The 15,492-nt window shown below is 46.0% G+C and overlaps 1 protein-coding gene across 1 annotated transcript; it reads left to right on the forward strand.

The window, feature by feature from the left end:
• Positions 1-11,947: 11,947 nt before the first annotated feature.
• LOC144754642 (uncharacterized) lies at positions 11,948-14,666 on the forward strand. Its single transcript, XM_078642740.1, has one exon. It carries the CDS (start codon positions 12,551-12,553, stop codon positions 14,027-14,029), a length of 1,479 nt encoding a protein of 492 aa, XP_078498866.1. The 5' UTR covers positions 11,948-12,550; the 3' UTR covers positions 14,030-14,666.
• The last annotated feature ends 826 nt before the right edge of the window (positions 14,667-15,492 follow it).

The following is a 15,492-nucleotide window of genomic DNA, read 5'->3' on the forward strand; positions in this document are numbered from 1 at the left end:
TCCATCATATGGAGTCAATAAGCAAATGTTCACGAGGGCACATTCAAGATTCTTCGTGCTCGGCAGGGTTCACGTCTGCCTCATCCTCTCCCTCATTCCGCCTGTCCCTCCTGGCAGTGCGAAGCTTCCGAACATAGTCCTCAGCCTGCTGCGGGTTCGTAAAAAAATTTTGTTTACCCTGATGGGTCACCCTGAGACGCGCCGGGTACAGGAGCGCGTAGTCCACTTGCATGTCCCTCAGCTTCTTTTTCACGTCTAAGAATTTCCTCCGTTGGTCCTGCACCATGGGCGTAAAGTCCGGGTACAAGGAGAACTGCACACCATCGCAAGCCAGGTTCCGGTTCGTACGGGCTGCGCGTAGTGCCGCGTCACGGTCACGGTAGTTAAGCAGCCGGGCGATGATGGGCCTCGGCTGCGCCCCTGGCTTGGGAACCGGACCCAAGGAGCGATGCGCCCGCTCGACAATAAATTGACTGGAGAAGGTCTCCTTGCCCACTGCCGTGATGAGGATGCGCTCTACATAGTCCTCCATGCGCCCAGTGTTGGTGGACTCCGTAACCCCCGTGACGCGGATGTTATTGCGCCTGCTCCTCGCCTCCAACTCCTCGTTCTTCGCCGCTATCACCCTCAGGATATTGTCCATTCTAGTTAGGCGCGCATCGTGGGTAGTGGCCGTGTCCTCTGATGTAGAGATGCGCCGTTCCGCTTCCGTCAAGCGCTCCTCGTGGACCTCTAGTTTCTGCGCAATTCCATCCATTCTGGATGATAAGCGGTCAACCTTGTCCACTATCGTGGCAAAGCCCTGCCGCATCTACTACATCATCAGTCTCAGCTCCGGGGCCAAGAGAGTAGAGGGGGGGGTCAGCGCCTGACGGTCCCGGGGCACCACTAGCCCCCGCCATGCTGCGCAGTGGTTTTTTGGCGGTCGGAGGTTCGAAAGAGAGCTTGGGCTGCTTATTGTCATTCTTGCCCATCGTGCCTCTGCTGTGAGCACCCACTGGGTCCGGCGAGTGGTGCTAGTGTCTGTGTCCACTGTTCCCGGAGAAGTCTGCGCGTCCCGATGGCCCCCCGCGCAGCGGTCTCGTCTGAGGCGGTATCGCCTCCTCGAGGATGCAAGCCAGCAGTAACCCAGTTGATCTCACACTCCTCAGAGCCCCCGCTCCGGTGATTCAGCCGCGGGCAAGGTGGTGAGGCGCCGTGACAAGCTACGTAGTTCAGAGCCCAGGGAGTGGCAGCGGGGGGTGATGGTAGGCCGCTGGGCGCGGGGGGAAGGTCAGCGCGCCAACCGCGGGAAACAGGAGCCGCTAGCCGGCCAATGCCTATGTCCTCCGGGAGGCCCCAATCGCTCCGTAGGTCTCCCCTCCCAGACGTAGCAAGGTCGCAGCAGGATTCCGGGGCAGCTGCGGGGGCCACGCGGCGCAGGGCCGGGGAGATGTCCGACCCCCCCGGCAGGCCCAGTCGGGCGCCGCGCTGATCACTCGGTACCTCGGCGGCCCACCAGCGTAGCGCACAGTATCCCAGCACACCGCAGTGGCCCCAGAGGGGGAGAGACTCACCTCCGCCGCCCCCCGACAGGCCTCCAGCAAGTCTCTCCTCTATTGATTCGAGCCCCGCAGCTCCGGGGCCTAGCCACCTCGTGGGAAGCCGCGGTCTCGCGTGGTCCGGTGTCCAGGTGCCTTGGCAGCTCTCCACAGCAGCTCTCTCCGGTCAAAGCAAACAGCCGCGTAGTTCAGGCATCCGACCTCGGAATTCTCCCAAAATCGGACAGGACCCGTGGAGTAGGTAGGTCCACCAGCGCTGCGAATCCTGGGCGCTCACCCACAGGTTAACAGGATATATTCAGGATGTTCCTGGCCAGGCAGCCAGAGCCTCACTGAAGTGCGGCCATTAGCTAGTGCGCCCTCTAGCCATGTTGCAATGATTGTTTCTTGTATGATTGTATCCACTGTCACTATGTATGTTTCCTGAAAATCGATAAATAAAGGTTTAAAAATAAAGTTTTGATCAAGAGCCTTGTACTCAGGCCAACCTTGGCTAATCCACGATTTTATCATCACCAGAATATCATCTTCATTCACACCATCAAACCATTCGTCTTTCGACAAAGATGATTCAGTCACCCAATAGACACTAGACTCCCCAACACAGTATACACTCTCCTCTTCATTCGTAATCAGTCCCTCATCTACAGGCAGACGAGAGAGACAGTCCGCAGACTTATTGTTGGAACCAGACAAGTATTGCACTCTGAAATTATACTCCTGCAAGCCTTCACTCCACCGCTTAATCCTGAGGGTAATATGATCACTGTGTCTGCAAGAAAAAATCTGGACCAAAGGACGATGGTCTGACCTCACAAGTAAAGGAATCCCCCACAAATAGAATCTAAAATGCTGTATTGCCCAAAACACAGCTAAAGCTTCTCTTTCCACACAAGAATAATTCTTCTCTGCTTCTCTTAATGCTCGCGAAGCAAACACAACCGTTCTCTCTTTGCCATTTACAAACTGAGAAAGAACAGCCCCCAGTCCCTTAAGACTTGCATCAGTGGTCAACACTGTCTTCAGATTAGCATCAAAATGTCCTAAAGTGGGCATATTACCAATTGCACCCTTGATAACATCAAAAACTTTCTGACAATCTTCCGACCAAGAAAAATGTGAACCCTTTTTAGGTTTCACCTCGCCGAAAGCTGCGCAGCAGACTTTCGCGCAGGCGAAATCTTATGAGTTACAGTATGGATGTTTGTGCCGCCTCTCTGTTCCATTGGCTAGCTCCATAAATGGAGGCTAGCCATTGGAACAGAGATCTGTCCGTCATGGCCGGACCAGATTCGTGGACGTCATGCGGCGGTGGGCATGTTTTTTTTTTTTTAAAGATTTGTTTTCGCCATTTCGGAAGTGTCCTTTGCAGGGGTGGGTTGCGCAATGTCCCGCTGTCCGTTCCCGCCCCCCTCCCGCTGTCCGTGAGCCCGTTACCCGCCCCCCCTCCCGCTGTCCATGTGTGCCCGTTCCCAACGGTGGTCTCCCATTATCACAGGCTGAGGCCCCAGCTTTCACTACGCTCGGCCTGATGAACTCTTACTTCTGACTGGCTGAAGCTGTTGTGGTGCCGATCTCCATCCCTGCTCGAGGGTGCCCTCCAAAGCAGCCAGACCTCCGTTGCCCTGTGTGTGCCGTTTACGCTTGTTCCTGCACCCTGCCAGCCCTGCCCCCGCTGGTGCGGATCGCCGTACGGCGCTACCCCCACATCAAGATCGTTGATACTGAGGCCCTTGACCCGACGTGCCGCTTCCCGCCGCCCTGCCTGCACAGTCGCCCCCTACTGGCAATGGGCCCACTGACACAGACAGAAAGTAGTAAGTCCTAGATGCCGGAACCGAGATCAGAGCGCCAGCCGCAATTTGGAAACGGCTGTCTCTTGACCCCCCCCCATAAGCCCCGGGGTGGTCTATGTTTCTCCTAACGGCTCTGACCTCCGCCACAAGGCCCTGACTTCGAACCAGGCCTCGGGTCCTGGTTCATGCTCTAACCACCCCCCATAAACACCCTTGTCTGCCTCTTTGAGCCATGTTTTAATGTCGTCCCACTACCGGAATGAGCCCCCAACCGTGACAAGTCGGTTCTCCCCCACCCCCCACCTTCATTCTCATACTCTTGCGGACTGGACAAACAGAAGAAGACCCCCCCCCCTCCCCTTTCCAATTTCATTCTCCTGCAGTTTCAGCAAATCGTAGGAGACAAATTACAATTGGTCTCAAAACCCCTAAAACCAGATGGCAACTTTCCCTCATCTCTTGCTCCCAAGATGGCCTACGTGTTGCCCCCCTCATGAGAACACGGAGAATGTTTACCTATCCTCGTGTCCGCCCAAGCCTCACTCTCAAAGAAACTCTCTACCTGGACTGTGACTTTCGCACAGAGTTTTTGCACTGCTGACATACACCCCTATTATTTATATAATTAGTATCTTTTACCTCTACAATTTTGTTATCTCTATAACTATTGCCCCCCTGTTTAACTGAGTGCTGTGTCTCGCCATCATGTCTGTTATGTTGTTACTGTGACAAATCTGGCCTGCTACCACCCTAATTATGTTATCTTTATAAGTATTGCTCCCCAGTTTAATTTTACTTTCAATTTCACTAGAATTTGATGCTCCATTATCATTAGCATTGTTACACTATCCTAGCTTGACCCGGCTGTGTTCTTATCGGAGGAGGTGTGACGCCGCGGCCAGGGCGACTGACGCTGGAATCTGGGGACCACGGTTCGATCCCCGGCTCCGGCGGCAGGTTAGCCCAGCACCATGTGACTCTGGGCAATAGCTCGCTTAATCTTCCCGACGGCCCCCAGCGCCTAGAGACCCTAACGGGTGATTGTGCGCTTTACAAATGTGGACTTTATCTGTCTAATTCTGGTGACACCCCAGTTGTGTAGCTAGTGTGTGGGGGGCTCTGTGTGGGTGTGTGGGGGGGCTCTGTGTGGGTGTGTGGGGGGGCTCTGTGTGGGTGTGTGGGGGGGTTCTGTGTGGTTGTGTGTGTGGGGGCTCTGTGTGGGTGTGTGTGTGGGGGGGGGCTATGTGTGCATGTGGGGGGGCTCTGTGTGGGGGGACTCTCTATGGGTGTGTGTGTGTGGCATTTGCGAGAGATTAAGCTATTGGCATTGTAAATGACAAAGCCATTTATTTATCTGTTTTCAAAACCAGCACATAAATAAAAATGCTGTCATTTACAATGCCAATAGCTCTAACTTTTGCAAAGGTGAAACCGTTGCATTGTAAATGCTTGTTTAATAAAGCTCTAATTGGCTCCGTCACACTTGCAAAACCACGTACAAACTTTGAATAAAACTCAGCAAGGCCAAGGAATGACCTCACTTGGTCCTTGTCAATTGGTTAGGGAGCATTCAACACACTTTGAGCAAGTTCTAATTTCGGTTGTATCCCCTCTCCAGAGAACACATGACCTAGATATGACACATTTTCAACCACAATGCGGCATTTTTCTTTCTTTACAGTTAACCAATTGCTCTTCAACCTTTCCAAAACTTCAATTAAAGTGTCTCTGTGTTTCTTATTGTCCTCACCATAAATCAAAATATCATCTTGAAAGAACATTATATTATTCACACCTTCTAAGACCTTCTTCATCACCCTCTGGAAACTTGCCGCTGCCAACGCCAATCCAAAAGGCATTCTCAAATAACAGTATGCCCCCAGAGGTGTTACGAAAGAGGTAAGATGTCTCGACTCTTTGTGTAAAGGGACTTGGTGGTACGCAGACGACAAGTCCAGTACACTAAAGACACGGGCACCCTTGAGAGTACTAAGTGACTCCGAAATATTAGGTAAAGGTTGTCGATCAACCCAAATCAATTCATTCAAACTTCTCAAATCCACACCCATCCTGACATTGGTCCCACCATCCTTCGGAGCCAAAACAATCGGGGCCAACCACTCTGACGCCTCTATTTCCCTAATGATTCCCAAACTCAGTAACCTTTCCAGCTCAGTCTTGAGTGGTCCCATCATCATGTTGGGTACCTTCCTCACCTTGTGTACCGATGGTACCGCATTTTTCTTTAAAATTATACGTTGTTCAAATCCTCTTAGACAACCCAAGTTGTCAGTGAAAACTTCTGGGAATTTGTTGAAATATTTGTTACTTTGATCTCCCAACATACACTTATCTTTCTCACAGTTCACCAACATAACTTGATCTTTGGGGTCTTTGGCATTGCGATTCAACATGATTCCCAGATTTGGTGCCTCCATCCTAGCAAATTATCACCCTTCTCAGCCACGTATATCTTTCCAACTGTTTCCCTGTCTTTGAATTTAATACACTCTTCAATATACCCAAAAACATTAATTTTTGCACTACCATAGTTAACAGGGTTGATATCGGGTGGATTCAACGCCATGCTATTAAGACCAACTACCTCATCCCATTTCTTATTACCTATCATGGTGAATGGGGACCCAGAGTTAGCTAGGACGACAAAATTAAAATTATTGACTGAAATTACACACTCAGGCATGCATATTTTATCTGTGTCAACTTGACCATCATTTTCACATATACTGTTAATCACTGTACGCACAACTTCTGTGCTTTTACTAGCATTTTGAGTCGGCTTGCACACCCGAGCATAATGTTCTTTGAGTCCACACTTCATGCAAATGGACTCCCTGGCATAACACTGGGGATAATTTGAAAAATGAGAAAAACTTCCACACCTAAAACATTTAGTTTTAGAAGCATCTTTGACATTCTTCTCATTCCCATTGCTCCCACCAGGAGTTGAGTTGCTACGGGAATCACGATCAAATTTGACAGGTGGAAACTTAGAGTTACGCACACGTGGATCTTTATCTACTGTCTTATGTTTCTCAACAGGAGAAACTTTAGATATTACCTCTTCACAATTTTCATCCTCAGTGATAGCATGTATGCTACTTAAGGCTTCTTTCTTGTCTTTGTCTTCATGGTTTATTTTCAATTCTTTCACCCATGAAGATGTGTTCTCCATTCCCTCAACAATCGCAACAGCTTCACCTAACGTAGGGTTCTTAGACAACAATTTTTCCTGTACACGAGTGCTATTAGTGCACCGCACTAACTGATCCCTAACTATTTGAATCGGACGGGTCTCCAAACTCACATGTCCTAGCTAAAGTTTTAAGAGAACCCACATAACTCTTTACCGGTTCACTTGCACCCTGACTTCTAGTGAAAAATGTGTGCCTCTCCAAAACTACATTGATCCGAGGCCCAAAATACTTTTCCAACATCAACATAGACATTTCATATACATCATTCGGTTCACCTTCACCATTACCCACAGGAATAACATTCATGCTGTCATACACACTTCTCTCATTCCGACACCAAGATTGTGTAAGAGAATAGCTTGTTTTCTAAAATCAGAGAATTTCTCCCCACAAATAGCCACTATATACGAGTCGAACAAATTCCTCCATCGTTTCCATGGAAGAATTGGTTCTCCCTTCTCGGAAAGGAAGGCAGGGGGTTGTGACATGCTGGTTGAAGCAGACATTTTAAAAATAGATAATTTCACAATGGCAGTCCATAATGATGACAAGAAAATAACTAGCTAAAATAAGGAATGTAGTCACCGTCATCAGGAAGAAAAAAAAAAAAAGTTAAAATAAAGAATGTCGTCACCGTGTAAAGTAATACCACTAGGGTTCAATTGCAGAATAAGGTCACAAAAAACAGAATAGTACAGTCTTTGTCATATCTCTTCTTCCTTTTTTTTTTTAATAAAAGACTTCCTGTCCTTCTGTCCGATAATGTGTCCAAGGAGTAAAGCGCAGTATCCAATAAGTAAGGGCTTAAAATTATCTAAAACTCACCATGAGCGCGATTGGATAATTTCTCAGAAACAACTTTAAACAATGAAGAGCTTATCTTCCAGTCCAATATTCTTTCGCATCACCAGCAATGTTTTATTCAGAGACACTCCACCCAAAATCCTTTGAGAAAGATAGTTGCTAAGTAACCCAGTAACATCCGAAATGGCCGCCACGTCAATGTAAGAAGCACGATGACGTCACGCGCTTCCCAGAATGCATTGAGCAGTGACAATCACACGCTTCCCAAAATGCATTGAGGAGTGACGATCGGAGAAAGAAGATCAAGCTGACAATTTAGTGCCGTGGAACGAAGACAGCGATACAAAAGGGGATGATGGACGGAGCGTTTGAGCAAATCAAACACTCACCCCCAGTCAACTGATCTGGGTTTAATCCATCACCATTCTTTAGCCCACTCAGCCACCCCATTTCAGACATGGCTATATGCAAATCAGTCTGACCCTGTGCCTCATGGGAACAATCCAGCCCGAACTGCCAAGCCATGTCTTCCATGGACCGGAAACAAGCATCCTGGGACCGGTTTCGGATTCATAATCCTCATCAGCCAGGCTATCTTGAATCCAGTGGCCAAGTGAGCAAGGGACTCACGTCTGAGCATACCCTGCCACACTTAGGGCGAACAAAGCGATACAAAAGGGGATGATGGACGGAGCGTTTGAGCAAATCAAACACTCACTCCCAGTCAACTGATCTGGGTTTAATCCATCACCATTCTTTAGCCCACTCAGCCACCCCATTTCAGACATGGCTATATGCAAATCAGTCTGACTCTGTGCCTCATGGGAACAGTCCAGCCCGAACTGCCAAGCCATGTCTTACATGGACCGGAAACAAGCATCCTGGGACCGGTTTCGGATTCATAATCCTCATCAGCCAGGCTATGTTGAATCCAGTGGCCAAGTGAGCAAGGGACTCACGTCTGAGCATACCCTGCCACACTTAGGGTGAGCAAAGCAATACAAAAGGGGATGATGGACGGAGCGTTTGAGCAAATCAAACACTCACCCCCCAGTCAACTGATCTGGGTTTAATCCATCACCATTCTTTAGCCCACTCAGCCACCCCATTTCAGACATGGCTATATGCAAATCAGTCTGACCCTGTGCCTCATGGGAACAGTCCAGCCCGAACTACCAAGCCATGTCTTCCATGGACCGGAAACAATCATCGGTGAGTTTGAATAATGCTAGATGCAGAAGATGCAGCTAACGGTAACGATGCCAAGACGCATAAGACCATGGGCACGGACACCATTGTATTCAACAACTAAAAAAATGTAGCAGTTCCAAATACATCGGAAGTATCCCAATGACGAAAGTCCTCACAAAATGTATACCGATACAATGAATTAATTCAATGTTGATCACAATCCACTGACCGCCAGTAATCAAGTCCAAGTCAATTACATAGTTAATTACTCACAGTTAGTCGGTAATCAGTTAGTAGATGAGTCGATATTACAACATGTAATTCAGGTATGATGATCTGCAAATCCAAGGTTGAAGTAAAAACGTTTTCCAAAGTTTTCATAAAAATGGTATGGGAGTTGATGCTGAGGTCACCTGTCCCCTATCAGGCAAGGTCCTTGTCACCAGTGTAATAAGGAGGAATACTCCAAATTATGTAGAAACTCAAGAGAGTTTATTCAAGATCAATAACACAGCATCAACGGTTGAAACATCCATCTGGGTCAGCAATCTCCCTCTGAATCCCAGTTACATTCACGTACAAACATTCTATGATGTCAGAACATCAACTAGTATTCTTAAACAAGCATAAGTAAATTACAACACTGAGCATGTTACTCTGTCCCGATCTGCCGTGACCAGATAGCTTCAGCAAGTAGTTTACTCTTTTGGCGCCATTTACTCCAAACACTGTAATGTTCAATATCTCCAGTTCTACTAATTCGATTTTTGTCATGCTTTATTACATTTAGCTTTATTCGTATAAGCTGGTGTAGGATCTTTTTCTGTGGTGTTTTCACTGTTTTTCTAACAACCCCCCACTGTCTGATTATGGCATGAAGCTGTTGTTTTCCTTTGCATCCCAGCAGTTATTTTCCAATTACCTGGCCGCGTCCCGAGTCCCAGGACTGTTCTGTATGTGGCCTTTGTATCCGCACAGTAGGCCATCAAAGAGTATCTAAGTATATCTCTGTTCCAACTTTTTACTGAGGCTTTGCTGGATCAGTGCCCCTCCATGATCCATTCCCCACTATGCTGCCTCTACAGAAATGGACACTGCCAATTCACATTTAAGCAAATTATGCTTTTGAGTCAGTAGATGGCTACTAATGTTTAGACGGCCCTGGCAGTTGTACTCCAGTTCTGTGAAAGACATTACACGGGGCTGGCTCAGTCAGGAGTACTCTCTTCAACCATCTTAATTACCATCCATGCATACCATCATAACTGCATTATCAATACATCCTGTGGAATCTAAGCCCCTTCTTATGGATAACATGGGCCTTTCTTATCAAAATCAATCAACTATTTCTGACTCAGACAGATAGAGAACTGGAAGGGATTATTGGAGTTTATAGTATAAGGATCAGTAATTTTAAAGAAAACAATAAGTCTGACCTTTCATCAGGCTGGTGTTGCTCTTGGAGTTCAGTGTCTGAGAGCTGCTGCCTTTGGCCACTCATCGTGTGGCTTATCATCTGCTGTATCTCTTGTAGTTTGATCAGTTTTCACAGGCAACAGCGAAGCTAGTGCTACGTTCCACAAATTAACTTACCCAGAAACATTGTAAGAATGCCATAAAGTAGATGCAAAGCTAAAGTGCAAACTTCTTTGGCCCTGTATTCTGCTTGGTGAAATTCATGCACCGTTAGAGCACTATGTCCCTCATGTAACAAATACATCAACTTCACCCTCCACTGTGGCACCATCAGTTTATCTGCTCTTATAACAACACCATTTACCTTGGACAACTCTGACCATGCCAGCTTCTATTTATTCATGCTGCTTAACGTATCTGCCTTTCTTGGTTAAGCAAAAAGGATACATTTGTTTTATTTTTGTCAACTAATCAGCACATTGGGCTTCCACAACCATTGGGCCTCAGCAATTGCTCAACTTCAAATAGATTATCCCCTCGCCAAAATCATTTGATCAATACCATTTTCACCTTCAGTGCTCCGTATTATCAGTTTCCAGACCAGGTACGTTACACCATAAAATAAAAAGTATCAACAAACCAATGCCCAACAGCATATTGTAGGGGCTTGCAAAGAAGACAGGCAACTCCATGTACAAAAATATTGGATGAATGCCACAACACTGTGAGGTGCATCCTGCAGTCTTGGGTCTTCCTGTGCATCTCTTACTCCAATTGCTGTTTTTGTTTTAACAAAAGCTTGACTATATTGTAAGGAGTGGAAGAGGGGGGGTTACTTCGAAGGAGTAGGCACGGGTCACTGCTGTTTGTAAGCGGTACTTCTTTATTTCAGGAGTACAACAGTCATGAAATCAATATAGAAAAGAAGATGGTATCGCAGGTCTTGATAACTGATGAGGGAGCCCTTCTTGGTGTTGTCGTTACCGCCTTGCCTTCCGGGGTCCATAGGAGAGCTCCCGTGAGGATACATAAGAAAAAGAAAAGAACAAGACCCAGGGTTACGATTGTCTCCTGTATCCCAGGCCTGAAAGAGGGGGGTGGGGAGTGAGGGGATCACCAGGGACTTTTCACCACAGTAGTACAGCAATAGACTTCAAGGTGGGTGCTTGGGGTTGACCGTCGGTGTAGAACTTGAACAGACCCACCCTGTCCCGTGACCTCCCTCAACCACCCCTACCCGCTCCCTCCCTGTGAAAAGACGAGACCCCTTAGCCGGTCCCGTACCTTGTATAGCCACACTTCTCCTGAAGTGCGGCGGGGCAGCTCGTGTCCTTGTTGGCCTCCTGGCGTTCCGGATTCCGTCGGTTGAGCGTCTCTCGAGTCTTCGTCCTCCTCGCTCCTGGATAGCTCAGTTGAAACGCTGGTCGACTCCTCTCCTGCTCTCGATCCGGCTTCCATTGACGCGCTACCACCTTCCGGGTAGACCGCTATGACCTCCTCCCTCGCTTCTGATTGGCCGAAGGACAATGACGTCACCGCCGAAGCTCCGAATTCCGGGAAAGCCCACGCAGCATTAAAGGGACCGTAGGTATCCTGTGCGCGGGGCGTAAAGGGACATGAGTTAAGATCCTCGCCCGGGACAGGGCCGAGAGGGACCCCGTGACACATATGCAGCTACAAAGAGCTGTAATTATTATGCAAGTGCTACGCAAGTGTTCTTTCTTTACTAATTTACTCTATGAACACTGGTAAATCAACACATTTTCTGAAATAAATAAGTTGTGACATGTTCAACTGAACTTTTATTGAAATATCTGTATATAGTTTATAGTGTTTATAGTGAAATAAACTTGATACGTTTAAAAGATGGTATAGCAGAGATGTTTTTTATGGCCAGTTAAATATTGTGCATGCAAATTCCATTATCTTTCCATGTAGTAATTTTTATTTGTTTTACATTCAACAGCAAAAAAGCCTTGAATGCACAAAATGTTTATGAATAAAGAAGAGAATGCTGTAAATCTGCAAAAACAGTCAGAGTCAATAAGCTCCAGTATTAAAGAAAGCCTTCACGTCCGAGACAGAGGATCCAGACCATAAACTGACAGATCCTGCAAGAAGCAGTCAAAGGCAATTCAGTAGATGTAAGAGTCTGAGCTGTGCATCTCCACGCAACAAGACGAAGAAAAGAACTTAAAAAAATTAAGGCAAACTACCTCCTGTATAAACAAGTCCAATAACAGCATTTTATCATGGGATCTGTAGGATGTGGTTACAGCAGTGCTTTACTGTCCACAATTATAACAACCCATCATTCAGTGCTGTAGGTGTACTGCAAACACTTTCTAGCTAAACGACATCAACCAGAGAAAAGCACAATGGAGTGGAGCAAGACAACTGAAGGGTGAAGGAAAGACATGTTCTGCTATCTATAATACAAACGTTTTCCCAATTTGCTGTGACCAGTAGGAGGATTCATCTTTATCCATAAGCATGCAACACCATTATTGAATCTAAAGACACAATCGCCCACTAAGAAGGGTATTTAGTGATAATTGTACTTTATTGTTAAATCAGAAAGAAAATGTCTGAAATATCACACACTTGCAGGGAATGTGAGACTAACGCAAGTGCTTTATCAACCATGTTGTCCCATCCAGAAACGCAGTCAAGGGATGAAGAAAAATATATACCTGAACCAAAGAAAGAAAAATCACACGCATGTAGCGAAAGCTTTAGTTTGTCATCACTACTAAAGTGCTGTCAGCAAACGCACACAGATGAAAAATCATTCAACTGTACTGAATGTGTGAAGAGCTTCATTCAATTATCAGGCCTACAAAGACATTTACAAAAACACGCAAGGGAAAAATCTTACCATTGCAATGAATGTGGAAGTAGTTTTAGTGACTCCTCAAAGCTAAGGACTCATCAGAGAATGCACACAGGGGAGAAGCCATTCAAGTGCTGTGAATGTGAGAAGAGTTTTAGTACGTTATCAACCCTAAAACAGCATCAGAGAACACACACCAGGGAAAAGCCATATCACTGCAATGAATGTGGAAGTAGTTTTAGTCAATCGTCAACATTAAGGAAACATCAGCGAACACACACAGGAGAAAAACCTTTCATATGCATTGAATGTTTGAAGAGCTTTAGTCAGTTATCACACCTGCAAAGCCATCAACGAATACACACGGGGGAAAAACCATACCATTGCAATGAATGTGGTAGTAGTTTTACTGAATCGGCAAAACTCAGGATTCATCAGCGAACACACACAGATGAAAAACCATTTAAATGCACTGATTGTGGTTGTAGTTTTAGAGAATCCACAACATTAATAAATCATATGCGAACACACACAGAGGAAAAACCATACCATTGCAATGAATGTGGAAGTCGGTTTAGGGACTCGTCAAAGCTAAAGATTCATCAGAGAACGCACACAGGGGAGAAGCCATTCAAGTGCAGTGAATGTTCGAAATGCTTTAGTCAGTTATCTCACCTACAAAGCCATCAACGAATACACACAGGGGAAAAACCATACCATTGCAATGAATGTGGAAGTAATTTTAGGGACTCCTCAAATCACAGGATTCATCAGAGAATGCACACAGGGGAAAAGCCATACAAGTGCAATGAATGTGAGAAAAGTTTTAGTCAATCAGCACACCTAACACAGCATCAGAGAACTCACACTGGGGAAAAACCATATCAGTGCAGTGAATGTGGAAGTAGTTTCAGTGACTTATCAACATTAAGATATCATCAGCGAACGCACACCGGGGAAAAGCCATTCAAGTGCAGTGAATGTGATAAGAGCTTTAGTCAATCTTCACACCTAAAACAGCATCAGAGAACTCACACTGGGGAAAGACCATATCAGCGCAGTGAATGTGAAAGTAGTTTTAGTAAATCTTCTACATTAATGAATCATCAGCAAACACACACAGAGGAAAAGCCAAGTGCAGTCAATCTGAGTGGACCTTTTGTTGATTATCAAACCAACATCAGTGAATACACACCGAGGAAAACCCACTCAAGTGCAGCCAATGCTTGAAGAGCTTTTGATGATTTTCACACCTACAAAGCACCAGTGTTTGCACACAGGAAAAATTATTCAAGTGCAGTGAATGTGTGAAGAGCTTTAGTAAGTCATCACTACTACATAAGCCTTCAGCAAACACACCCAAGGGAAAAACATTCAAGTACATTCAACAAGTGAAAACCTTTTTCTGATTATCACCCCTATAATGCTTTGGATACCATAAGCAAAAACTCACCTTAATGAAACGTGCATAGAAATAATCCTAGAGGTGCAGCAAATCCGCAAACATTTAGGTACATCAACATCCTGTCTGTGGACATACTCAGGAATAAAAAAGTGCAGTTCTTTTGCGATGAAGGAATTACTCAAAATAATAAAATTACAATTTTATGGAATCTTCGATTACCAGATTATAAAAAGTAGGTGATAAAAGACTGGATTAGTAGGAAAGAAGAAAAAAACATATTTGTAAAATTATAAAAGTGTCTGTTCTCAGCGACTGTTCATTTCTTTAAAGCTAGAAAAAAAAAAAAATATATCAGCAAAATATACTGGGAGACGAGCACAATGTGAACTAAAAGAAAATAACCATTGTTTGTTTTTATTTATTTAGGTATAGTTAGAAAGCAAAACACCCAAGTACACCTGATCATGCTGCCTGTAAAAGCAACAATGTGCACAATGCTTGGACTAAAAAGGGTCATTTAACCCCTTCCATGCTGGTGACGAACCTCAGCCGCCACGCTCCGCGGTGCTCGTGTGCGGATGACGGCTGGTGTTCGTCACGGCCCGCCCTGTTCGTTTGTTTACCGCACAGTGGCGGAAACGGGCCAGCATCGAAGGGGTTATAAGCTAGTTTAAGGGATTAGTTAATAAACCATAAGCCCAACACACTAAAACTACTTTAACAAGCACATACTGGTGGAAGTTCATAACTGGTGTTAGGTCATTTTGCGGAACATTGCTGGTTCTGTGGCAGCATCTAGAGAACAGTGTCCAAAAGCAGGAGAAGTGAAAGTGTGAAAATATGAGCTGCAACTCTCAGGCTTCATGCGTTCAGTTATGGTATGTTATGCCAACTGGATTTGCAAGACATGCTGATCACCCAGGAGGAAATCCAGGTCCCCAATTGCCCAAAAACAGGCTCTGATGGGGAGGGGGAGTTCCTTCTGGTCTTGGGGGTGATGTGGGAGAAGATATACCTGGGAGTGAGGTGATGCGGGATTTGGTTGCGGAGTCGTCCAGTCCATCTGAGTTGCCTATTATGGGTATGGAAGTGAACATGGTCGTTGAGCTACGCAAGGACTAAGATGTGGAGTGCCTTTGTAAGTGAATGTGGGGAGATTGACAGTGGTGCACTTCTAGATGGGGAGTCAGTGAGGGTTATATGTGTCTGTGGATGACATTGAGTATGAGTCTGCCGCTGTGCTTTGACCTGCTTGACATTTGTTGGTGAGCTTGGTGGTTGTGCTTGC

The sequence above is a fragment of the Lissotriton helveticus genome, chromosome 1_1 (assembly GCF_964261635.1).
Source record: "Lissotriton helveticus chromosome 1_1, aLisHel1.1, whole genome shotgun sequence".
Classification (NCBI taxonomy): domain Eukaryota; kingdom Metazoa; phylum Chordata; class Amphibia; order Caudata; family Salamandridae; genus Lissotriton; species Lissotriton helveticus.

What these genes read in the sequence shown, in the direction of transcription:
- LOC144754642 (XM_078642740.1), top strand. Translation starts at nt 12,551, where the DNA reads ATGTCTGAAATATCACACACTTGCAGGGAATGTGAGACTAACGCAAGT.